General features: G+C 42.1%; 2 protein-coding genes across 5 annotated transcripts; one reads left to right on the top strand and one right to left on the bottom strand.

Annotated features, from left to right (window-relative positions):
- Positions 1-7,781: 7,781 nt before the first annotated feature.
- Positions 7,782-12,650, bottom strand: LOC149320174 (uncharacterized). Of its 3 annotated transcripts, none has more exons than XM_089513076.1 (4): positions 12,613-12,650; positions 11,982-12,067; positions 11,078-11,198; positions 7,782-10,391 (listed from the first exon to the last, which is right to left on the bottom strand). In XM_089513076.1, the coding sequence occupies exons 2-4, from the start codon at positions 12,048-12,050 to the stop codon at positions 7,993-7,995; spliced, it is 2,589 nt and encodes an 862-aa protein (XP_089369202.1). In that variant the 5' UTR covers positions 12,051-12,067; positions 12,613-12,650; the 3' UTR covers positions 7,782-7,992. The 3 variants fall into 3 exon arrangements, with proteins under 3 accessions (XP_089369202.1, XP_089369200.1, XP_089369201.1); XM_089513074.1 differs by lacking the exon at positions 12,613-12,650 and adding an exon at positions 12,332-12,489; XM_089513075.1 differs by lacking the exon at positions 12,613-12,650 and adding an exon at positions 12,332-12,489 and having other exon boundaries at positions 7,782-10,388.
- Positions 12,651-15,419: 2,769 nt separating this feature from the next.
- LOC149320173 (sialidase-3-like) lies at positions 15,420-24,791 on the top strand. 2 transcript variants are annotated; one of them, XM_089513078.1, is made up of 3 exons: positions 15,420-15,480; positions 16,520-16,750; positions 20,590-24,791. In XM_089513078.1, exons 2-3 carry the CDS (start codon positions 16,544-16,546, stop codon positions 21,649-21,651), a joined length of 1,269 nt encoding a protein of 422 aa, XP_089369204.1. In that variant the 5' UTR covers positions 15,420-15,480; positions 16,520-16,543; the 3' UTR covers positions 21,652-24,791. The 2 variants fall into 2 exon arrangements, with proteins under 2 accessions (XP_089369204.1, XP_089369203.1); XM_089513077.1 differs by having other exon boundaries at positions 15,462-15,633.
- Positions 24,792-25,834: the final 1,043 nt, after the last annotated feature.

Genomic DNA, 25,834 nt, shown 5'->3' with positions numbered 1-25,834 from the left:
TCGTTAATTTTTCAGACCTTCGATTTTTAACTTATTTTCTTATTTTATCTCATTCAACGACTCCTTTTGTGGCTGCAATAATCAAAGATTGCCTTCAGTTCTTCCTCTGTTTAGAGATTAATAGTGTTTTAAGATACAAAATTAAGGGATACGAATGATTCAGCTATGTTTATACATAGTATTATGATCGGAGATGAGATTTGACAAACAAATATGTAAATGTATTAATATCAGAACTTATCAAGGTTCAATGTATTTATGGTGGCGTTATGTATTATGTAGTATGAACGAGTAGATCTTAATATTTTTGTGTGTAAATCATCTTTACTGAGTACAAATAAAATACAATTAACATTTTCTATGTACGATAATTTTGTCTTACTTTGCATCATTGTATTCCATCCTTTTCTTGTTGTGTTTACTTTGACTCATGGATTATACTTTATCAATATAAAAAGGTAAAGGTAGTCCCTTGACATGGATGTCTAGTTGTAACCAAATATACATAAATGCTCAGGGAGAGGCAGGAAATATATTATTATTATTATTATTATTATTATTATTATTATTATTATTATTATTATTATCAAATTAGGTTTCAGTGATTAAGCTCACAGTTAGTAAAGGATAAGTGTAAATGACACATGGGACACACCACATGTCATTTGGAGGGGAATGTTAGGGAATGACATGTATGTGACCACAAGATGGAGCTGTAGTGGAACCTATTACCGTTCCAGTGGTAGTTGACAGTTGACACTTGCATTATGGAATGTTGATGATGTCAGAGAGAGTGCCAGTTATGACAGTTGATGTTAGAGTAACTGCCTCTCGGTTTGTTGTTATGGTTGGTTGGTTGGCAAAGTAACTTATTTCTGGGAGCTCAAGGCCGTTTGCTGTGGTGAAGGAATATTTTCCTTCTTGGCCTGAATACCTTTGCAGACATCTCTTCGGATTCCTTCTCCTGGCGTCCTGTCGATGTGGTTCAACTCTGCAGGTGGTCGTGGTGGACACAGCGCATCTTTCTATGCCCCAACAACAACATGAGGAACTGTATTAAAGGGTCGCGGCATTAGGAAGGTTGGGAACCACTGCCCTAAAGATTAGAAAGACCTTCTTGACAGTCAGAGCTTTTTGACAGTGGAAGACACTCCCTCAGAGGGTGGCGGAGTCTCTTTCTTTGGAGGCTTTTAAGACGAGGCTGGAGGCCATTTGTCGGGGGTGCTTTGATTGTGGGTTCTTGCATGGCAGAAAGGGGTCGGACTGGAGGGTTCTTGGAGATCTCTTCCAACTCTATGGTTCTATGATTTCTATGATCAAGTCCCAAATGGCAGTTGTTTTATCATTCACTGAACTGGCACTGAGCAGCAGCATTTTTGCAACGAAAGGTCTATTGCCATGTATATTTATGCTGTTCGAAACAGGAGACACTTTGGAGGCAATTAACACTGTATTATTGTTAACCCAAGGTAGCACAACCGTCTCCCATTTCCATACTTCCCTCTACAGTGTAGTCCACTATATGCACTGACCTTACGGGTTTCTGGCTTCCCTAGATTATGGCAACCCAGGCAGGAATTGTTCACACAGTGGGAAAATATGTGGTTGTTGACAACACTAGTAAAAAGTCTAAGGAAAGTGTGCCATTGTGTGGCTGGCAGAAATAAAAGATCTTTGCATCTTTGTTAGTCCGCTTTACACAATCTGCTGGTAAAGCAATAAGCTTTCAGCTATAAAGACCAGTCAAGTGAATCTGAGCAGGGGAATTCTTAATCAGATATCTGTTCATAGCCTTTAAACATATGTATTTTTCTGAACTACTAATAACAGCATTTCCCCCTCTCTAGTTCCAATCAAACCATGTAGTCCTAAGTGTTGACCTGCAACTCTGGAGACCAGGGTTCAAATCCCCCCTTGGCCATGGAACTGCACTGGATCATTTCGGGGAAGTCACACTCTCTCAGCCTCAGAGGAAGGCAATGGCAAACCACCTCCGAAGAAACTTGCCAAGAAAACTCCATGATAGGTTTGCCTTACGATCACCAATAACTGGAAATGATTTGGAGGGACACAACAACAACTTTTCAAAGAGCAGTCATAGAGCACATGTACTGCATGCAGGACTCCAAGATCCCAAAGCTTTGGGAAGGATAGGGAAACAGAGACCACATCTAGACTGCAGAAATAATTAATGGGGTGACTTGAAGGCACATAAAGCAGACCTATGATGCCTAGGAACAGATTATGTGGCTCACTAAATATGTTTGTAACAGATAAGGAGATATACAACGTCTGGAGGCATTGAGTAATTTGGGCTATGCGATGGCATTACACCACCACACTGCGCAGCGGTGAAGACCATATCTTAATCAGGAGTTTCCTGAGAAAAGGCTTTTCCTCCTTCTGTGTCTCCAGATGTCCTCCAGATGCCTTTGCACTGTTAGTCCCAGCAGTCCTACCTGGCAGAGCCAATGGTGAGGAATGCTGGGAGTTGCAGTCCAACACCATCTGGGAGGCAGAGCTGTATGATTTTTACCCCCGATTTAAAGAATTGTCTAAGTTTTCAAATGAAGTAGCTTTAAGTCATGCAGGGGTTTTTTTCCTTCAGTTTTCTGTTCACTACCGAAATGTAGGAATGCAAGATAGGAGGGAATAAACAGTGAAAGCAGAAAAGAGGAAGAAGGTGCTTCAGGTGTTTTTGAATTAAATTTAGCCTTTTGCACTATTAATTCAGAGGAAGATTTCCCACTCTCCCAGGCCCTCTTTATTTATTACCAGCTGTGTTATTGTTAACATGCACACATCCACTTGAACACCTTGCTAATTTTAACAGATAATATAATTGTGCACATTGATACTCAACTGCTAGGCAACAGCGCACAAGTAGATAATGCGTTGCCATGCTTATGGTACAACCGTATTTTGATCTGTATTTTTTTGCATCGTTCAGTGGGAGCTTTAGGAGGAGGAAGGAAGGGATTGCGAGAAGGAAGCATACTGTCTCAGTGCCCCTATTAGGCAGCGACAGTCCCAGTTAATCCTCCGTTGTCCCACTTTTTCAGCTGTTTTTAAAATGTCCCAGTTTCTCTCTCCTCCTCCCACTTTCCCCCTCTGTCCTTATTTCAGTCACAGCAAACTGGGTTCGAAGTTCGAACTTTGCACTCAACTTAGCAGAGGGAGATGAGGGGCAGAAATCTTTCCTATTAAACTCAGGCAAAAGCAAACTGTTGTAGGTTCTCCTAGTTTGTTTTTCCCTCAGTCTTAGCAAGCTTTGGCTGCACCTACACTGCAGAAATAATGCAGTGTAGATGCACTGCTTTAATTGCCATAGCTCAATGCTATAGAAGTCCGGGATTTGTAGTTTTGTTGTTTCACTGACCTCTGGTGTCACAACAAACTACAAATCCAAATTCAGAGTACTGATCCATGGCAGTTAAAGCAGTGTCAAATCTCATTAATGCAGATGCCGCCTTTGCCATACTTTATTTACAATATACAGTATTTGCATATTGGTCAGTGGAGCCCAGTGGCATTACTGGGCAAAGGGCTTTGGATACAAGAGGAGGATGCCACAATCCTGCTGGTTGTCCTATGCCTCTGAGCAACAAATGCCCAAAGTGACAGATTCTCTTGACAGAAGCAGCTACAAGGATGTCACTCTAATCCAGGTCATGCATAGATAATACAAGAAAATGAAGGAAGGTTCATGTGCACGGTCTTAGCCAGTCCAGAAGTTATTACGCAGTAGTAGTTTAGATAGCCAAAACGAAAAAAGGGTGAGACAAGGCGTTATTAAATATAGCCTTTCCAAAGGTCAAGAATTCCAGGAGATACAAGAACTTAAAGAGCATGACTGGTTGAAAAGATTTAATAGTTACAAGCAATAATTTCTTCAGCTCCTGGGTGGGTTTTAAAGTATAGTGTCCCCACGGAGCAAAATAGTAGTGCCACTTTGTTCTACTGTGTCCAGTTGTGGACACCACAGTTTAAGAAGGATATTGATAAGCTGAAACATCTCGAAAGAGGTACAACCAACGTGATCAAAGATCCAGAACTGAAGGAACTGGGAAAATGTAGAAGGGAGAAGAGAAAACTGATAGGTGACACAATAGCTATATTTAAATATCTGAACGGATGTCATATACAAGATGGAACCAGCTTGTTTTTTGCTGCTGCTGCATTCCAGTGTGAGAGAGTGGCTTGAGGATTGGAAACAACTCTGGAGACCAGGGTTCGAATCACATAGAAACTCATTGGATGGCTTTGGGCCAGTCACACACTCTTAGCCTCAGAAAACCCTGTGATAAGTTTGTCTTAGGGGCACCATAAGTCTGAACCAACTGGAAGGCAAACAACAACAGCAACAAAAAGAGACTAGAAAATGAACCAGTGGATAAAATATAGATTAGGAAGAACGTATAGAATGTAAGAGCTGTTTGACACTGGAATGGACTACCTTTGAAGGACATGAGGAAGAACATATTGACTGCAAGATCTGTTTGCAGTGGAATGGACTGCTTTGGAGGATGACATAGTCTCCTTCTTGGCAGGTCTTTAAACAGAGTTTGGATGGGCATATTTCAGGACTGCTTTAGTTACGTATTACCTGCATGGCCCTTCTGGTCCCAATTTTAAGAGTCTGTTGTTCTATAGATAGCTGTCTCTGGATGCCAGGTGTTTAATGAGTTGACATTTTCTCTTTAACAGATGGTTCCTATGATGTTTCTCCTCCTCTCTTTGCCAGACTTGAAAGGGTGGGGTGTCTCTTCAGCATCTGTCACATCCTACTTAAGAGGGGCCCCTCAGCTGCTTTAGCCACCTGCGTCTTACTTGGGGAGGGGGTCATCAGGAGCCAGAAATGCCTCTGAAATCAATTCCTCTGTGCTGGATTCCACATATTCAAGATGGTGAGTTATGAGACTGGTACACAAACATTCTCTGCACAGTCTTCACATCCACTGTGCTTTGATTCACACAGGATAGTGGAAAAGTACATTCATGCATGGGGAAGTCAAGAGGTGACTGTATCAAATACCAGTTCCACCAGCTCCTAGAGCCAGTGTGCTGTAGTGGTTTGAGTATTGGACTAGGAGGCTGGAGTTGCATCTCCACTCAGCCCTGGCAACCCAGTAGGTGACCTTGGGAAAGTCACACTGTCTCAGTTTCAGAAGAAGGCAATGTTTAACCGTCCCTATCAAGTCTTGCCAAGAAAGCCCTATGATAGCATCACCATAAACTGCCCGGAGTCAACCTGAAAGCATACTGCAAGAGCAACAGCAATTGGTCGCACATACTCTATTGACACTTCACTTCCATGTTCTTCTGGAGCATTTTTACACTACATAATTACGCACTATAATTCCATTTTAACTGCCATGGAAAATTGGGGTTTGTAGTCTGCTGAAGCCTTAGAGCTCATTCTCTAGAAACCTGGGGTTTGTCGTCTCGAATTTCTCCCTAAACTTCCATAGAAACCATGGCAGTGGAATCATAGCGCTATGATTGTGAAAGGGCTGGGAATTTGCACACTGATGAATGGGCTCCCTGTTGCTTGATACAGCACCTGTTAGAGGATATACTGCTGCAGTCACTTGGAGATCTTTTTGACATGTGAAGGATGTGTTCTAGGGTTCCTATGTAAACTAGATACACACAGTGGGTCCTTGTTATCCTCCATGGATAACTAAATCCATTGAATAAAATGGCACAGTAAAAGGTTCCTTATATTAAATGGAAAATCAAGGTTTGCTATTTGAAATTTATACTTTTTTGGGATATTTTCAAGCCGTGGATGCTTCAATCCATGGATAAAAATTATTATTATGATTAACCTTTATTTATAAAGCGCTGTAAATTTACACAGCACTGTACATACAATCTTTTAGTCAGACGGTTCCCTGCCCGCAGGCTTACAATCTAAAAAGACACGACACAAAAGGAGAAGGGAGAGGTAGTGGGGAAGGGAGTCAGGTCCAGCAGTTCTTCTCTACCTCCGAGGCTTGGACCAAGGCAGATGGAATGGAGGAAGGGCTTGGATTCTTAATGGATGGTCAAAAGGAGAAGGGAATGACAGTAGGGAAGGGGGAAAGTCCAGCTCATCTGCTCTCTCACATAGGCCTCTCTCTCCCTCAAGATGGTGGGCGGAAGGAGGGCTCTTCTTCTTTCAGGCGAGGCCCTGTTGTTGCTGGCCTGCCTCTCTCTGTGGATAAGGAGGGCTGACCATATTTTAATAATACAAATGTAATACATTTTAGGGGCTGATCATCAGCCCATTCAGTAGGACCTACTTCCAAGTAAATTAGCACAAGTTTGGCCTAATAGTTCCTCCATTTCCTTTGATGGCCAGGATGGACAGATATAATTCTAAAAAGTATAAATGTATGTTTATACATGATAATATGGATTAAGATTTACCCTTTCAAGTGTTTTTAAACCTTATACGTCAATTTTCCTTTGCAAACAGCAATACTGTTCCATTTCTGATCTGCTCACTTTCTTAACCATTGCACTGGAAAACTGAATTCATTTTTTGGGATCATGATCCTGGATGTTTGCTTATATTTTTTGTGTCTTACTATTTGTCTTTTTAAGATTGATTTATCACCTCCATCCTGTCTGTTCTGGAAAAAACAATCGGTCCAGCGATTAAATAAATAACCTTGGAAGGGAAATACAAAGCTGGAACACAAATTATTTTAGGGAGATGGGTGTATATAGCCAGTAGAAAAATGGACCAAATACTTGACAAAGTAGCTAACTAGTAAAGTGCAGGCATTCTGCTTATTATAATTGTATTTTCATGGTTATCAGTTTTAAATGGTGCAAGATTTGCAATAAAGTGCCATTCATTCCTTTAGTAACATTTCATTAGCCTGCATTTGACCTTTGAAGTTGTACAGTGAAAACAGAGGAATGTCAATGTGGTTTTTACAGTGGCAAATCTCTTAGCAGTGTTAAGACTGACAGGTGAATGAGGCGCAATCTTTTGTTTATAAATGTTTCCCTTGATAAAAGTTTTAAAGATATAGTTATTCCCTTCCAGTACAAGGTCATGATTTAAGTGTAGTGTTGTGCAAACGTAAACTTGTGGTAGACTGTGACTGGGGCAAGTTAGTAAGGAGGAACTCTTTATGGTGCCAAAAACGAGTTGAAAACAGCATTCGGCAGGACAGTAAGCTAGGGATTTTAAAAAATGTTTTGTGCTTGTTCCCTCCTCCTAGAAATGTTTCAATGAGAACTTACATTTAGCATATAAAATATAATACTGGCTTATATAGGAATAGGTTAGTGTCAGAATAAACCTTTCTACTTTTTGACATGGTTCCTGATTTCCAAAATACCCCAAAATTGATTATTGAGTGAAACTAATAGATTTCAAGATTTTTGAACTGTGTTACATGCTTCATTGCATGGTGATGTTTCTCTTTGCAGTGAGATTAACAATGTTAAATTAATTAACTAATTAAATATTTATCCAATGTTAAATTAACGTTTCAGCTTGAATTCTATGTAGAAAAAATTAAGTCTTGTACTACCTTGCAGAATAATACAGAAGAAGTATTTCAACTCTGGGTTCTTAAATTATTTTTTTAACATCAATCTTGTTGTTCCTGTGAGATATGGAAATCTAACTTCCAATTTTGAACTCTAAAAGCACCTCATTGATACTAATATTGATGCTCCATAATTGATGTTATCTTTCACAGATTCTTGAAAGACAATGAAGAATACAGAATGCTCTACATAATTCAAAGGTTTATTTAATGTTCCAGTAAGGGCAATATACTTTAAAACCAAATACTTTGTAGCAGAAAAAGAAAGTAAAAAAACTGTACTAAAGCTGAACAAAACACAGCAAAGAGTTATGAAGGCTGCCTCACCAGAAAAAAAAAGCATTTTCAGCTCCTCATTTCCACACTTTCTCTCTTGTGCGGATTTTATGCCTCAAAAGGTGTGAATACTGAGCAGAAATTTCCTACAGCACTTGCATTTCTATGGCTTCTCTCCTGTATGAATCCTATGGTGGTTTGTTAGGCTGGCAACGGAAGTAAAAGACTTGCCGCACTCCTGGCATTTGTATGATTTCTCTGCTGTGTGGCTTTCCTCATGGACCACAAGGTATGATTTTCGGGCAAAGCCTTTCCCACACTGCTGACATCTGTAAGGTTTCTCTCCTGTGTGGCCTCTCTGATGACACACAAGGCCATACTTCCAAGCAAAGCCTTTCCCACACTGCTGACATCTGTAAGGTTTCTCCCCTGTGTGGCTTCTCTGATGGAACACAAGGCCTGACTTGCAAGCAAAGCCTTTCCCACACTTCTGGCATTTGAATGGTTTCTCCCCTGTGTGGCTTCTCTGATGGAACACAAGGCCTGACTTGCGAGCAAAGCCTTTCTCACACTTCTGGCATTTGAATGGTTTCTCCCCTGTGTGGCCTCTCTGATGATGCACAAGGCCATACTTCCAATCAAAGCCTTTCCCACACTGCTGACATCTGTAAGGTTTATCCCCTGTGTGGCTTCTCTGATGGAACACAAGGCCTGACTTGCAAGCAAAGCCTTTCCCACACTTCTGGCATTTGAATGGTTTCTCCCCTGTGTGGCTTCTCTGATGGAACACAAGGCCTGACTTGCGAGCAAAGCCTTTCTCACACTTCTGGCATTTGAATGGTTTCTCCCCTGTGTGGCCTCTCTGATGATGCACAAGGCCATACTTCCAAGCAAAGCCTTTCCCACACTGCTGGCATTTGAATGGCTTCTCTCCTGTGTGGCCTCTCTGATGGAACACAAGGTTTGACTTGCAAGCAAAGCCTTTCCCACACTTCTGGCATTTGAATGGCTTCTCTCCTGTGTGGCTTCTCTGATGGACCACAAGGTTTGACTTGCAAGCAAAGCCTTTCCCACACTTCTGGCATTTGAATGGTTTCTCCCCTGTGTGGCTTCTCTGATGGAACACAAGGCCTGACTTGCGAGCAAAGCCTTTCCCACACTTCTGGCATTTGAATGGTTTCTCCCCTGTGTGGCCTCTCTGATGACGCACAAGGCCTGACTTGCAAGCAAAGCCTTTCCCACACTTCTGGCATTTGAATGGTTTCTCCCCTGTGTGGCTTCTCTGATGGAACACAAGGCCTGACTTGCGAGCAAAGCCTTTCCCACACTTCTGGCATTTGAATGGTTTCTCCCCTGTGTGGCTTCTCTGATGGAACACAAGGCCTGACTTGCAAGCAAAGCCTTTCCCACACTTCTGGCATTTGAATGGTTTCTCCCCTGTGTGGCCTCTCTGATGACGCACAAGGCCTGACTTGCAAGCAAAGCCTTTCCCACACTTCTGGCATTTGAATGGTTTCTCCCCTGTGTGGCTTCTCTGATGGAACACAAGGCCTGACTTGCGAGCAAAGCCTTTCCCACACTTCTGGCATTTGAATGGTTTCTCCCCTGTGTGGCTTCTCTGATGGAACACAAGGCCTGACTTGCGGGCAAAGCCTTTCCCACACTTCTGGCATTTGAATGGTTTCTCCCCTGTGTGGCCTCTCTGATGACGCACAAGGCCATACTTCCAAGCAAAGCCTTTCCCACACTGCTGGCATTTGAATGGCTTCTCTCCTGTGTGGCCTCTCTGATGGAACACAAGGCTTGACTTGCAAGCAAAGCCTTTCCCACACTTCTGGCATTTGAATGGTTTCTCCCCTGTGTGGCTTCTCTGATGGAACACAAGGCCTGACTTGCAAGCAAAGCCTTTCCCACACTTCTGGCATTTGAATGGTTTCTCCCCTGTGTGGCTTCTCTGATGGAACACAAGGCCTGACTTGCGAGCAAAGCCTTTCTCACACTTCTGGCATTTGAATGGTTTCTCCCCTGTGTGGCTTCTCTGATGGAACACAAGGCCTGACTTGCGAGCAAAGCCTTTCCCACACTTCTGGCATTTGAACGGTTTCTCCCCTGTGTGGCTTCTCTGATGGAACACAAGGCCTGACTTGCAAGCAAAGCCTTTCCCACACTTCTGGCATTTGAATGGTTTCTCCCCTGTGTGGCCTCTCTGATGACGCACAAGGCCTGACTTGCAAGCAAAGCCTTTCCCACACTTCTGGCATTTGAATGGTTTCTCCCCTGTGTGGCTTCTCTGATGGAACACAAGGCCTGACTTGCAAGCAAAGCCTTTCCCACACTTCTGGCATTTGAATGGTTTCTCCCCTGTGTGGCTTCTCTGATGGAACACAAGGCCTGACTTGCGAGCAAAGCCTTTCCCACACTTCTGGCATTTGAACGGTTTCTCCCCTGTGTGGCTTCTCTGATGGGCCACAAGGCCGGACTTCCAAGCATAGCCTTTACCACACTGGTGGCATCTGTAAGGTTTCTCTCCAGTGTCAATTCTCAGGTGTGACTCAAGTTCTTCTAAAAAGAAATACAAAGGCAGATAAGACTGATTTTAGCATTAAGAGAAGAGGGGGCCCTGGAATCTACCATGGAGCTAAGGAATCTCAACTAGGACAAGAAACATAAGAGATGAAGGGGTTTCTGTGTCCCCTTTGTGTCATTTTCTTTATATCAGTCATAATTGCAAAATGAAACCCCTCAAAATGTCTGAAAATAAGGACTTGAGCTTGTTCGCACCAGTTTGCTTGAACCAGTTGTTAAACTTTTTCAGGTTTGTGGCTGCCTAACAATACTCAAGGCAGCTCTTCTGGCTCTTTTATGGACTTTCCCAGTTCCCTTCCTCTCCGAACAGAGCTAGACTATCTTCACGTTGCTCCTGCCCTGCGCTCCTCGCAGCATTTCACCTGCCATTCTATTTTTCACATACTCTCACAGAGAGAGTATGGGGCAAGAGAGAGACACTTTCAGTCGCATTTGGTAATATAGAAAGGACAATAAATATAGAAATGAATCCACATCAAAGACTGAAGAAGAGATATTTATAATCCTCAGCTAGAGAGCTTTAGTGCCTCACTAGACCACAAATCACAAGATTCCCCAAGATGTTATGACAATCAAATTAGAATCCTAGTGCTATGACAGTGCCTTATGAAAGGAAGGATGCTAAGACTGCATAGGAAGGGCCATGGATTCAGGTTCCTTACCCAAGGAGGACACATTCCCATAGTTCTCCATCATCACCACCTCATACAATGCTCTCTGCCTCGGGTCCAGCAGTTGCCATTCTTCTTGGGTGAAGTACACCGCCACATCTTTAAAAGTAACCTGCAACACAAAGAAGCCCTCATCCAGAGAGGTCTAACCAAAAGGGGAGGAAAACACATGGTGCATCCCAAATATTATTTGATTCCCTCAGAATACAGGTGGAGTGTGGTATGTCTCAGTATTTAATCATTATTGAATATCTCTTTTCCTGAACTCAGCAAATGTTGAAGAATAGTGCATCACAAAAAACTGAATGTTAAACCTGGATTCCTGATGAACTAGATTTCTCACATGACGGGAGATTTTGTTTAGCATGTGGAAATTGTACGATGTGGGTATTCACAATCTACACTACCAACCAGTAGAAATCTAGGGCTCACCCAAATCGGCAGTGGTTTTGGAGCCCCAACGTCTATGGTCAAATACTTTTAGCACGTAAGTCAGAGAACCCCACAAATGAAGTCATTAGGAATTGCTGCCTTTCACGATTCCTGAAAACCAGCTGCCTGAGTCAGGTGCCTCCCACCCCCAAAATGGTGGACCAACCCTGGCTCATATCCCTGGGTTTAGTGCTAACATAGGCATAGACAAGGTCTTCCCGAAAAACTCTGAGGGAGACCCTGAGGGACCATCATTGGCAGGAAGCACCAGCCCTGGCCCTGATTCCCTGGGAGCAGAAGCAAAGACAAGATGGCCGGAAGCAGGGGTCAACTGACCCAATGAAGGATGGAGGATGCCCTCCGAAGGAGGAGAAATCCTTCTGCTCTTGGTATCAACCCTTGGGGATCCTATGCTGAGACCCCTCCTGATGGCTGTATTGCAAAGGAGAGAGTCAATGTTCACCTTCTTCAAGGTAACTCCTTCCGTGGTTTCCCCAAGAGCTTTGCCTTTATTCCTTCTTTTGGGGGCCATCTTGGAGAGATGCACTCCTGCAGAAAGAACAAATGGAGGGGTTTTGCATCTCCACATATTTATACAGTCTTTCATGGACTACCAAAAAAATAAATAAATAATAAAATAAATTCAAAGGTGCAGAGCGAAAATCAAGCCTGAATTTTCCATACAAGACAAAATAACCAAATTGAAGCTGTTCTACTTTGAACACATGACAGAACTCCTTGGAAAAGATTATGACACTCAGTAAAATGGAAGGCGACCGGACAAGACAAAGAGCGCACTGCAGGTGGATTTACTCATGAAAGCCGGGCTTCTTTTGCCCCGAAAGAGCCCTCTGTGTTCAGACAGAGACCCCTTCCCAAGAGCCATGACTATCTCTTTTCAAGACTCCCGAGGGGCAGATGAGGCCTTGCAGCCACAGAAGCCCCATGTCTCTCGGGGGGAGAGAAGGGGGCTTCCTTGCTTTCACCCCCAAGGCTCCCTCCCTATGGAAGATCCCTCAGACCCCCAGCATTGACTCCAAAAGGGGGCTCTTCCCCATCCTCCTCCTTCTCCCCAGCTGCCTCTGGGCACCCACCTTCCCTTCACCACCAAGAAAACCAGAAGGGACCGTTATTCCTAACTGGCCAACAGTCAAACCCACCAGCCTTCTAGAATTCCGTTCAAACACTCAAACACTCACTCCCAGCATTCCATGCTTTCACCCCTCCCAACAGATGACTGACGTATGTCATTTACCATAAATGACATCCATGTTCATTTCCTTTCCTTACCTTCTCTAATAAACATCTAAATTTTAAACAAAGGTCCATAATGTCCCATGGGCCCCTTTCCCAGTTCCTTGGAGAGTCTTCTTGGTCCCTTGGGGACAAAGAAGGGAGTTGACTTCCTTGCCTCCTTAGAGGGTCTTTCTCAAAATGGGGATGGGATCTGGAGGTCTTGCGTGGGAGCGAGTGCAAAGGTGCCTCATTATGGCTCTCCAAAGAGGAGGCCCAGCAGAAAGTGTGGCCTCTCCAAGGCCCTTGCGCTCCTTCGTGGGGCATCTGGAGAAATGAATGGGGCTCTATGTGTTTTGTGGGTTTTGAGTTGTGTGCCAATGAGGAGGAGGAGGGCAAATCTGGAGACTTTGGGGGGTGGCCTGGGGCTGAGAGAGTGACCCCTGGGCAGGCTCCCTCTCCCTTGGCTCACTTGCACTAGCTTAGTTGTGTCGCGGCAATGAGACGCAGAGACAGGAATGGGGGTGCAAAACTTAGCTGGCCGGGTCTTGGCCAGCCCCTTTTATTCACATCAGGGTTACATTAGGTTTACATTATCTCATAGTACATCAGAAGGCAATTTGCAGAATCAGGGACCAATGTGTACTCAGGAAAATCCTAATTAGCAAAGGGAGCAGGATGTGTACACTGTCTCAGCCGAATCAACATGGGCTTATCCAATTATGGATAAAGCATTGTCAACCAGAAGGCGAGTCATAATCCTATGGTCTGCCAGTAGGGTTAGCACATCTCAATCTTGGTAAACATTGCTATCCTGGGAGGGGGCGCATCCCCTGGGTCTCCCAGGGAATGCCACAGCCAATCATATGGATATGTAATTTTTAAAATATATATATTAAGTGTTTATGTTCTGAATTATCCCCTGAACTCCAAAACAGCACTAGAAAAGTGCCTTTGTTTCCATTCCTTGTGCACAGTTTGATGTTTAATTATGTGCAATCCCTCCACTTGCATAATCCAAAGTGGAAATTCGGTGCCTATCGCTTTAAGGGAGATGCCTGGAAGGAAAGGGGCGGGGAAAAGAGAGGCATCAATGGGCGGGGCTCCAAGAGGGGGCGGGCCTCCAATGCACATAGGTCGTGAGCATAGACTTAAAATAGTAGAGTGATGCATCCTGTTTTGCTTTTGAGTTTTCACAAACTTTAAAAAGTTGCATAGCATGCAAAACTATAGCGGATTAAAAGCCATGGCTGCACTGGATCTGGGCTGGAAAGGTGTCCAATATAGGCTCTGCTTTCTGATTGATTGATTGATTGATTGATTGATTGGTGGAGGGGGCTGGAAATCAAACCAACCAAGGACAGGATGGGAATTGATGCATAGAATTGTGTGTTTAACTAGTGCATCTGTATATAAACAGATATCATTAATTCCTGTCCTTATTTATTAAATGCTGGGTATTTGGGATGCAACCACATTGCAGAGTTAATGCAGTTTCACACCGCATTAACTGCCATGGCTCAGTACTGGAGCCTTGGGGAGAGACAGGCAAGAAGTAAAATAGTAATAATAATACTAACAACAACAATAATAAATTTACTGTATTATATTATATTGTATCATATATATATATATATATATATGGTATGTTAATATTTAGTAAATAGTAACAATTATTAATATTAATAAATATATTAAATATATTAATAATATAAATAGATTATATGTTAATATTTAATATTAATAAATTATTAATAAATTATTTGTAGTTTTGCAAGGTGTATATAAATATGTATATAAATTTGTAGTTTTACTGTATATTACTGTATATAGTATATATAATCTATAATCTATATAATATATGATAAAATATAGTATATAATATTATACAATATATTAATATTTATTAAATATTAATATGTATTAATATTAATAAATATATTAACAATTAATTGTTTTATAATTATTTAATAATAATAATAATTTATTTAATAACAATTAAATTAATTACTAAATAATAATAATTTAACAATAAATTAATAAATTAATAATCATAATAATTTTATTGTTGTTATTATTATTCAGTGCAGACAGATGTGAAAATTTACAGAGCTTTATAAATAAAGGTTATTATTATTATTATTATTAATAATAATAATAATAAAATTCAAAACCAAACTGGATGCATTGCTATATTTTTTAATTAAGGTTTATTGCATACATTTCAAAGTGCATTGCTATAATACTTTAAGTATTTTAAAATATATAAACAAAAGTAGTGTCAAACTGCATTATATCTATAGTTCAGACACAACCAGGGCTGGATATTATAGAACTCTAGGATTTGTAGTTTGGTGAGGCACACAAACAGAGAGAGAAGGCTAAAGTCCTTGCAAATCTACAATTCCCAGGATTTTATAATCTGGAGCCAGAGCATTTAAAGCAGTGTCAAACTGCATTATTGTTATTTCTGCAATGCAGATGCAGCCACTGCTAGTCTGACTGAATAAAAGGGAAATATAGACAGGGTGCAAAAAGAAGCTTGCTTGCTATACAAGGGGGAGAATCACTCTATCTTTGAAATAAGTCTATGGCTCCCCCCCCCAAAAGGCTACTCGCCTCCTGATTGGCTGCTTCATTTGGAATCCCTGGGACATTTGATCTGGGAGCCTTGCAGCCTCAGCTTCCAAACTGCAAGTTTGCAATTGCTTGCAAATGTAGGCAAACGGGTGGGTTCCCAAAACTGCCTTCCTTTTTCTTTCGTCCAGGGCTGATCCTCCACCCAAACAGCTACTTTGCAACCCATCATCCCCACCTCCTCCTCCTCCTCCTCCTCCTCCTCAATGCCTGGTCCTTTTGCCCTCCGAGGGATCCGCAGCACAGTGAGTTAAAGGGGTGGGGAGGCATGCAAAGGGTGCATCTGCACTGTAGAGATAATGCAGTTTGATACCACTTGGGGAATCATTGGGAATATTTGCCCATAGGGAATCATTGGGGAATATTTGCCTATATAGAATCATTGGGGAATACTTATTAGAACAGAGAAAACGTGCCCATAGAGAATCATTGGAGAATACTTGCCCATAGGGCAACCTTAGAGAATACTTGCCTATAGGGAATCATTGTATCTCGATGGCTCTGGATAGCTCTGGGAAGGTTTTCTTAGTTGTGCCCAGTACAGTTTAGTAGAGGGATAGGAACCATGCAAGAGCCAGGGTGGAGCAGTGGTTTCAGAATGGAAGTACCATTCTGGAGACTTGGGTTAGAATCCCTGCTCAGCCATGGAAACTGACCGGCTGAACTTGGGCAAGTCACACACTCTCAGCCCTAGAAAGCCCAGTGATCAGGTCACCTTAGCATTGCTATAAGTCAGGAATAGCTTTGAAGGCGCACAACAACAAATACTTCACCAAGTAGCTGATACGAAATACTGGCCATGCTGGTTAGCAGCATTCTACCTTCAGTTTGCAGTTTGGAGCAACAAATTACAGTGGGTCCTCAGTATCCGCTGGGGTTTGTTTCCAGGACCCCCAGTGGATACCAAAATCTGTGGATGCACAAGTCCTATTAAACACAATGGTGTGGTGAAATGGTGTCCCTTATATAAAATGGCAAAATTAAGATTTGCTGTTTTGGAATGTATATTTTGAGGGAATATTTTCAAACTGTGGATGCTTGAATCTGTGGATAAAATAATCCATGGATGCAGAGGGCTGACTGTACTATGGTTTGTGTAAGTGTGTCTTCCTTCCTTTTTTGGCCTTCCAGAATATTTCTGTGTGTCCAGAAAACATGGCGGAGGCTCCATCTGGCTCCGGGAAGGTGACCCTTTTCAGCCAGAAGCAACGAGGGGGACTCACCTACCGCATCCCAGCCTTGCTCTATCTGCCCTATGAGGCCACCTTCCTGGCCTTTGCGGAGGAACGCTCCTCGCCCAGAGACGAAGACGCCAAGTTCCTGGTGATGAGGCGAGGGAAGAAGGAAGGAACCTCTGTCCAGGTATCGTTTCTTGCTCTCGTATTCAGCTTCAGTATTCCTTAATTCATTAAAAGATTGTTGTTGTCAATGGGTGCCTTCAAGTTGTTTATGACTTATGGCGACCCTAAGGCGGACTGAGAGGGTCACTCAGTGGGTTGTTGTGGCTGAGCAGGGATTCGAACCTTGATCCCCTGAGTCCTTGTCCTATGCTCAAACCACCACGCTGCTATGGTTCGTAGTGCAATAGGTACGGATACCCTACGCCCTACAGGGACGCCAGTAATAATGCTTGTACCGTCAGCCCACCATTTTTTATCCACGGTTTGAAAATAGTTTAAAAATATATAAATTCCATAAAGCAAACCTTGATTTTGCCATCTTATACAAGGGGCACCATCTTACTGTGCCACTGTATTGAATGGGATAAGTATCCACAGTTTTTGGTATCCTGGGACCAAACACCTGCAGATACCAAGGGCCCACTGTAATTTGGTGTTTTTAGCAGAGCTACAGTCATCCCTCTGTTTTTGCAGATAAAATTTTCCCCGCAAAAATGGAAATTCGCATATATCCAAAGCCCATTGAATGGGCGCATGTTCCCGAGCTCAACTGTGTGCATACTATTTTAATTCCTCCCCGCCTTGCCGTTGCAAAAAGCGAGACCATGGAATCCAAGTCCGCAAATTATAAGGGACAGCTGTAATTAATTTTTAAAGCTTTTGTACAAAATAGGGTTGTTGCTGTTTTTTTAGCATATGCTGTTTTTACCTTGATGTGAGCAACCTCACACTAACTGTATATTTGTTGTGTGCCTTCAAGTCATTCCTGACTTATGACTTGCCCATGGTCACCCAGGGGGTTTCCTGGCTGAGTGGGCAATCGAACCCAGATATCCAGTTTCCTAGTCCTTATCCTCAAACTGCTAGGCCACACTGGCGCTCAAAGCAGTCAAAATACTGCATTGTTGTTGCTGCGTGCCTTCAAGTCATTTCTGACTTATGACAACCCTAAGGTGAAGCCATCATGGGTTTTTGTTGGCATGTTTCTTCAGAGGGGGGTTTGCCATTGCCATCATCTGAGGCTGAGAGAGTGTGACTTGCCCAAGGTCACTCAGTGGACTACCATGGCCATGCCAGGATTCGACCCCTGGTCTCCCAAAGTCTTAGTCCAACGCTCAAACCGCTGCACCAAGCTGGCCCTCACAAAGGGAGTGCTGCCCTGGACTCAAGCCGTTGCCCTCTAGATGCTGCTGGACTGCAGCACCCAGCATTCTTGATCACAGATTATGCTGGCTAGGGCTGCTGGAAATAGCAATCCAGCAACATCTTGGGAGGTATACAATTTCTATCCTGTTCTAAAATAAAATAGGCTTTAAAATCCTGGAACATCCCTCTTGCAAAACAAAAGCACAAGATAACCATCTCTCAGATGATGCCTTCCAGATGTGTTGGATTACAGCTGGCTGTGGGGATGATAGGCATGGTAGTCCAACACCAGGTTGGAAAAGGCTGGTCTAAAGATCAGAACGAAAGGGTTAACTGAATGCCAGGAAGGCTGACGAATTACCAGCCGAGGAGGACATACGTCAGTATATATATAAATATCTCTGTGTCTGGCTCCAGAAACTTGAAACCTTCCTGAGAAGGATCTTCGAGTGACTCAGAATTTATTTATTTATTTATTTAGAGTTATTTATTAGCATAAATACATGATTTCCATAAACAAATGTTTGCATTTATAAATAAATATATGTAAATATTTACATACATTTCATAAATGTGCATAAATAATATTTATTTATTTATTTACAGAAGCTTTGGGTTGGAGAATAGGATAGTGGCAGGAGGAGAGCCTTCTAAGCAAAGAGCAAATGTATTTAATTGTGCATCGGATTTGAAGGAAACAGACTCCTTCTATCCTGGGCCTTTCATTGCTGCCATCTCTCCATCAGCCAATAAAATCTGAAGATCTTCAAATATCCGAATGGATGTCATGTAGGAAAAGGAGCAAACTTGTTTTCTGCTGCTTCAAAGGGTGCATCCACACTGTAAAAAATAATGCACTTGCATGCCACATTAAGGGCTGTGCTCCATCCTATGGAATCTGGTGATTTGTAGTTTTACAAGGTTTTTAAACATCTCTGCCAAAGAGTGCCATTGTCTCACAAAACTACAAATCCCAGGATTTCTGTCAGATGAAGCTGTGGGAGTTAAAGCAGTGTCAAACTGTATTATTCCTGCAATGCAGATACAGCCAAGGTGCATAGTGCTCACATGCAGCCTAAGGCAAAGTGTGGGGAAGTTATTTATTTTAGACTGCATCTCCAGAGGCCATCTTGGCAGGGAGATTCTGGGAGTTTTTGTCCAAAAAAACCCTAACTCTTTTAAGTTGTGATTTCTCACAATGCTGTAGTTGCACAAGAAGGAGATGAACTGTGGTGGACAATCTTGTAGGAACAGACCTGGGAGTTGGGAATCTAAAAATCCTGTTCAGGGTTGTCGTTCTTAGGGGCATAGTCTGATATATAGATATAGTTAAACACACACACACACACACACACACACACACACACACACACACACATATATACATCCACACACACACACTATACATTACATTAAATTACCCTGGCATTGTGGAATTGGCATTCGTGTACTATTTAAAGATAATCTGAAAATAGACAGCTCATTCATTCCTATTGGATGTGGGTTCCAGATTAAAAATATAATACTTTCTATTAATGGGTATCGTGCATATGCTTACAAAAAGCAAGTGTGATTATATGCATGGAGTTTCTAACACACACACAAACACACACACACACACATTGTGATGTGTACATGTTCCAGAAACCTTTTACTTATTTGTGTGGAACGCACCTTGTAGTTCAAAATTCTCTTGTGAAATACAGAAGGAGAGAATAAGAACATTATATACTTGTGGTAGCATTTTTTTGTGACCTGAGGGGGAAACTGTCCCATCAGGAGTGTTTTCTGAGAAATGTTTTTTGAGAAGAAAACCAGAATTGGGTCAATTTACCATGAATGCATTCCTTTGGCCAAAGCAGCCATGGGCAGATTTGCTCTCATGTTGTATGTTCCCTGGTTGGTAATTTTGAAAATTAGTTAATTTTAAACCTGAAGCATAAATGTGTTCTGCAAGTGCTGTTTTGTGTGGTGAAAGGGGGAAAAAACACACCTCAATTTACCTACTTTATCAATGAACCAATAAAACGTGACAAAAAGGTAAGCAGTATAAAACAGAACAAGGGAATATCAAGAGTTGTTCAAAAGATTTTTAAAAAATTAGTACATTTGATACATTAAATCTTTGATATCTCAATTTGATACCTTTAAGATCTTTGACGTCTCCACCTTTGCTATCTCAAAGCAATATATCTTAAATCTTGTTTAAAAGATTAAAAACATTTAGTATATTTGATAATTTAAATCTTTGATATCTCAGTTTGATTTCATCTTGTTTAAAAGATTATATTATTTCAGTACATTTGATATTTTAAGTCTTTGATATTTCAATTCAATATCTTCAATCTTGTTCAAGATCTTTGATATCTCCATGGTTGCTATCTCAGTTGCTATCATAAATCTTGTTTAAAAGTTTAACAAAACATTTTGTACATTTGATATTTTAATTCTTTGATACCTCAATTTGATATCATAAATCTTGTTTAAAAGGTTAGAAAAATTAGTACATTTGATATTTTAAATTTTTGATATCTCAATTTGATGTTTTAAATCTTGTTTAAAAGATTGAAAAAATGTTTAATACATTTGATATTGTTTAGTACAATGAAAAGGATTTATTAAAGTATTTTATGCTTTCTCTCCATCTTGCTCTAGTGGGGTCCTCTCGAATCTCTGGAGACAGCCGCGCTGCCCAGCCACCGCACCATGAACCCTTGTCCGGTGTACGACAAAAAGAACGGCACCATCTTCCTCTTTTTCATCTGTGTCCAGACTTATATTACTGAGTGGCACCAGATCAGGACGGGGAGAAACGCTGCCAAGTTGTGTTACGTCTCAAGCCAAGATGGCGGACGCACCTGGAGCCAAACCACTGACCTCACGGAGGAAGTGATCGGGGATGACGTGAAAAACTGGGCCACGTTTGCCGTGGGTCCAGGCCACGGGGTGCAGCTGAGTTCCGGGCGGCTAGTCGTTCCGGCTTACGCCTACTATATCCATAAGCGTTTCTTTGGCCGGCCGCTGACTTGCTGGACTAAACCCCATTGCCTCACCTTCTACAGTGATGATGGCGGACAGAGTTGGACCCGGAGCCAACCCCTGAAGAGACTGCGGACGTCGGAGTGCCAAGTCGCTGAGCTGAGGCGCCCCGATAATACCCAAGTCTTGTATTGCAATGCCCGCAGTCTCCACAAATACCGGGCTGGGGCTCTGTGTGCGGATAGTGGGGACCAATTCATGAATTCGTCCTTGTGCAAAGAGTTGTGCGAGACCTCACGGGGGTGCCAGGGGAGCATAGTGAGTTTCTCTCCCATGCTCGAGCCTTTGGATCCAGGTTCAAAGGAAGATGCTGGCAAAACAAGTCTGGTGCGCGACACCAGTCCTTTCTCGGCCTCGGTCAAGTGCGTCAAGTCATGGCTAATGTTCTCCCATCCCACAAACAGACACAGGCGTTTGGACCTGGGCATCTACTTGAATACCGACCCATTGGATCAGGGCTCATGGAAAAACCCCTGGGTCCTGAACTCAGGACCCAGCGGCTACTCTGACCTGGCCGTCTGCGAGGAAGGCAACTCCCAGATGTTCGGCTGCTTGTTCGAGTGTGGGGCATCCCACGAGTGCGAGGAAATCGCCTTTCATTTATTCACCGACGCTGAGCTCCTGAGAAATGTGGCACAAAGCTGTCCATGTGCTGCTTCTGCTGCACAGTCACAGTAGTGGCCTAGAAACTTATGCTCAAGAATATATAACATTTGGACATTAAAATGAGAATGTATTTCCTTATTGGCTTCCTATAGTGAGGGCATGTCTTTGGGAAATGACTGCCACCTTTAGGAGACTGAGGGTGCATCTACACTGTAGAGATAATGCGGTCTGACATCACTTTGGCAGAAATAATCCAGTTTTGGCACTACTTCAACTGCCATGGCTCCATCCTATGGAATTCTGGGAACTGTGGTTGGTTGTGGCACCAGAGCCCTCTGACAGAGAAAGCTAAATGACTCACAAAACTACAAATACCAGAATTCCATAGCACTGAGCCACAGCAGTTAAAGTAGTGCCTGCCTGGATTATGTCTCTAGTGTGGGCACAGCCAAAGAGACTGAGGGTGCATCTGCACTGTAGAAATAATGCAGTTTGATACCACTTTTGCTGCATCCTCACTGCAGGAAGTAATCCCATTTGACACCGGTTTAACTGCCATGGCCCAGTGTTATGGAATCCTGGAATTTGTAGATAGTTGTCACACCAGAATTCCAGAGCACTGAGCCATGGCAGTTAAAGTGGTGTCAAACTAGATTATATCTGCTGTACGGATGCAGTCTTTAAATGCTGGAGCTCTATCTGATGGAATCCTGGGACTTGTAGTTTTATAAAGTCTTTAGCCTTCTCTGCCAAGGAATGCTAGTGCCTTGCAGAACTACAAATCCCAGGATTCAGTAGGATAGAGCCCTGGCAATTAAAGTGGTATCAAACTGCATTGTTTCTGCAATGTGGATGCAGATGTAGTTTATGGTTCTCACCTGCAATCTAGGTGAAGCATGGAAAAGTTATTTATTTTAGACAATAGATCCCAGGATTCAGTAGGACAGAGCCATGGCAGTTAAAGTGGTGTCAAACTGCATTATTTTTACAGTATAGATGCATCCTGAGGTGTAGACTTGTTGGCAGTGGGGGGAAAGGCCTTCTTCTTTGGAAAGAGCTGTTGTTCCTACATATTTAAGAGTGATATTCCACTACAGTTCCCCTTTGTTGGAATTTTTGCCTCGAGATTCACAGCTTATGACTTGCCAGCTAGCTGTCAGCTGTGCATCACTCCCATATCACTTGTCTTTTATAGATTGTGGTTTTAAAAGGTCTACAGCCAGAACTGTGAAGAATTTGCAGATGACTTTATCAGCTGCCCTCCACTTTTGTGTTTTTTAAAAAATCGCTTTTTAAACTCCGGAGGCAAAGGATATTGAAATCCAACAACTTTGAAACCTGGAGACTGGGGTCTCTTTCACCCAAAACAATGATACGCCTCTAATTCCCATGACGGCATCCTATAGAATTCTGGGATTTGGAGTTTGGTCAGGCACTAGAGCTCTGTTTGCAGAGAATTCCAAGTACCTCGCTACACTACAGATCCCAGGATTGCACAGAAAGTAGTCATGGCAGTTAAAGTGGTATCGAACTGTTATCATTATGAAGTGCGAAAGAGCTTTTCTCTTTGTTCCCTATGGCTGTATTCCTCGTCCCTATACCTTGTTGTTGTTGTTGTGTGTCTTCAAGCCATTTCCGACTTAAGGCAACCCTAAAGTTCCCTTGGCGAGATTTGTTCAAGGGGGGGTTGCTATTGCCATCCTCTGAGGCTGAGAGAGTGTGACTTGCCCAAAGACACCCAGTGGGTTTACATGTCTGAACCGGGATTTGAGCCCTAGTCTCCAGAGTCCTAGCCCATCACTCAAACCACTATACCATGCCTATACCTACACTCTACTCATTCCCATTTTTAGGAAAAGGTGGAATATAAATCATCATCATCATCTCAGTTGAGAAAGCCTCAAATAAAGAATCTCCTTTTTGCAAAGTCTTTCTTTCACACATAACAAACAGAAAGTTTTTAAAACATGGGATGGGGTTGTGTTGCATTGTTTTAAAGTATTTTTCACATCTTTAATTGTATTTTATTCTTTTAATATGTAATTTGTTTTTAATATTATGATTTAATTCTGTTTTAATTCACTATTTTTGTATGCTTTTAATTGTACTTTTTTAATGTTGTGAGCTGCCTTGAGCCCCAGTTTTGGGGAAAGGGCGGGATACTACTACTACTACTACTACTAATAATAATAATAATAATCTGCTCTTTTCCTCCTTATCCCATGCATGTTTTTAGCAGCATCAGCATTGAGTGGATGGTGAAGGAGGGCTGGAGAAACCTGTTGTCAGTTTTGGGTTACAGTAGCATGACTGCAGTAACAATGAAATAATCAAATCGACAATCAAATAATACTTGATTTGTAGAACAGTGGGATTCCTTTATTGAGCAGTTATTAACCAGCGAAACAGATAGAAAAGGCAAGAGAAGAGATAACACCTTCCTCATCACTTAATCTCTAGCATATTAAATAGCATAGATCTGTCATTTTGGCTGCCCAAATTGTAAAGTGGGAGAGCCAGTGTGGCATAGTGGTTTGAGTATTGGAAGAAGACTCTGGAAACGAGGTTTTGGATTCCTACTGGGCCATGAAACCCACTGGGTGACCCTTGGGCAAGTTACACTCTCTCAGCCTCAGGGGAAGGCAATGCCAACCCCCCCCCCCCGAAGAAATTGCCAAGAAAACCCTATGATAGGGTTGCCGTAAGTCAGAAATGAATTGAAGGCACACAACAACAGCAACAAAAGTGGATTTACATGCATTTTGAAGGGAGCATTCACAGGTCCAAAATGTTTTGCCTGACCTGGATGCTTCATTTTACATGTGCATATTTTGTAGTTTGGATGAAAAAGGTTGCTAAAACATATTGAACTGCTCTGCTTCGTTGTGGTGTAGGAAACTATCTCTTTCCATGCTTTTCCCCCTCTGGTGCCAAACGCTGTTAAAGAAATAATGCTCAGGAATGCATCCATTTTAGTAACTGACTCATACCTGTATCTATTATTGTTCTTGCATACACACTTGCGTGCCTGTTCTAACACTCCCTTCCGGAAGGAATGACTCTAGAATCCTCCCTCTTTCTACATAATGTGTGGAAAAGTTCAGACATCAGTTGTGAGCAGTGTCTGTGGCCTTACAAATTTTGTCTTCCAGGGTTGCGATGTCTGGCATGAATGGATACATCACCATAATAATATAATAAATTTTATTTCTTTCTTGCCTCTCCTCAAGTCACGAGGCGGGTGCAACATGTTAAAATACAAAATACAATTAAAATGCATATTATTATTATTATTATTATTATTATTATTATTATTCATATTTGCATGTATCCTGCTCATTTCCCAGAACTGGGATTCAGAGTGGCACAAATCCATAGTTAAAATACACTATAAAATCATTTAAAAAGTACAGTGGACCCTCCCCTCCACATTTATTGGGGTTAGGACACAGGACTGCTGTGAAAGCGGAAAAACTGCAAGTAAACACTATTTTTTTAACCTGAGAAAACACCTTTCTAGGAATCTAGGTTGTGCAGAGCAATTCTGTGGTCAAGACCTGCCAGAAGGTGACTATAAAATTGCGCTGGAAGACCTACAAATGCCTAGAGGACTGTTCTCTCTAGGAATCGCTAGGTCCTCCAGTGCACCTTTCGGTAGATGTTGACCATAAAGTTGTGCTGGAGGACCTAGAGAGGCCATATTAATCGAATCCATGAATAATCAAATCCATCAAAGTCAAAGCCGCAAATGTGGAAGGACGAGTGTATATATACAATTAAAAAGCCATGATTTAAAATTGACAGGGGAGGCTGCCAGAAGAGATAAGTCTTTAATGCTGTTTTAAAAGCAGTTAGCATTCTCAGCTGTTGTATCTGCTCTGGCAGGTCATTCCAGAGTCTGGGGGCAGCTGACGAAAACATCCTCTGCGAAACCATTGCCAGTTATCCCAGAAAAAAATCACATAATTACACAATACAGTTTCACACAACAACACAAAACCCATCATTAAAGTGGCCACAAAGAAGCTTTAGTGCTCAGCTTTTTACTTTCAGGATTTCAGCGATAATGCATTTCTGATATCACTTTATTTGCGCAATTGTATGTGATAATCATTCACACAGTTACTTGCCATTTTGACTTTATTTGTGGGATGCTTTAAATGCACTTTAATCTCTCTCTAATGCCAACACTAGCCCCAGTTCCAGGAAGGCTCCTGCTACCAACGTCTTTCTTTCAGTTAGTCTCAAAGGTACT

The sequence above is a fragment of the Sceloporus occidentalis genome, unplaced genomic scaffold, assembly GCF_023333645.1.
Source record: "Sceloporus occidentalis isolate IW3139 unplaced genomic scaffold, rSceOcc1.0.p SCAF_2, whole genome shotgun sequence".
NCBI classification, from domain to species: Eukaryota; Metazoa; Chordata; class Lepidosauria; order Squamata; family Phrynosomatidae; genus Sceloporus; species Sceloporus occidentalis.
The sequence above is the reverse complement of the archived record's forward strand: the minus strand, read 5'-3'. Positions and strand labels throughout refer to the sequence as shown.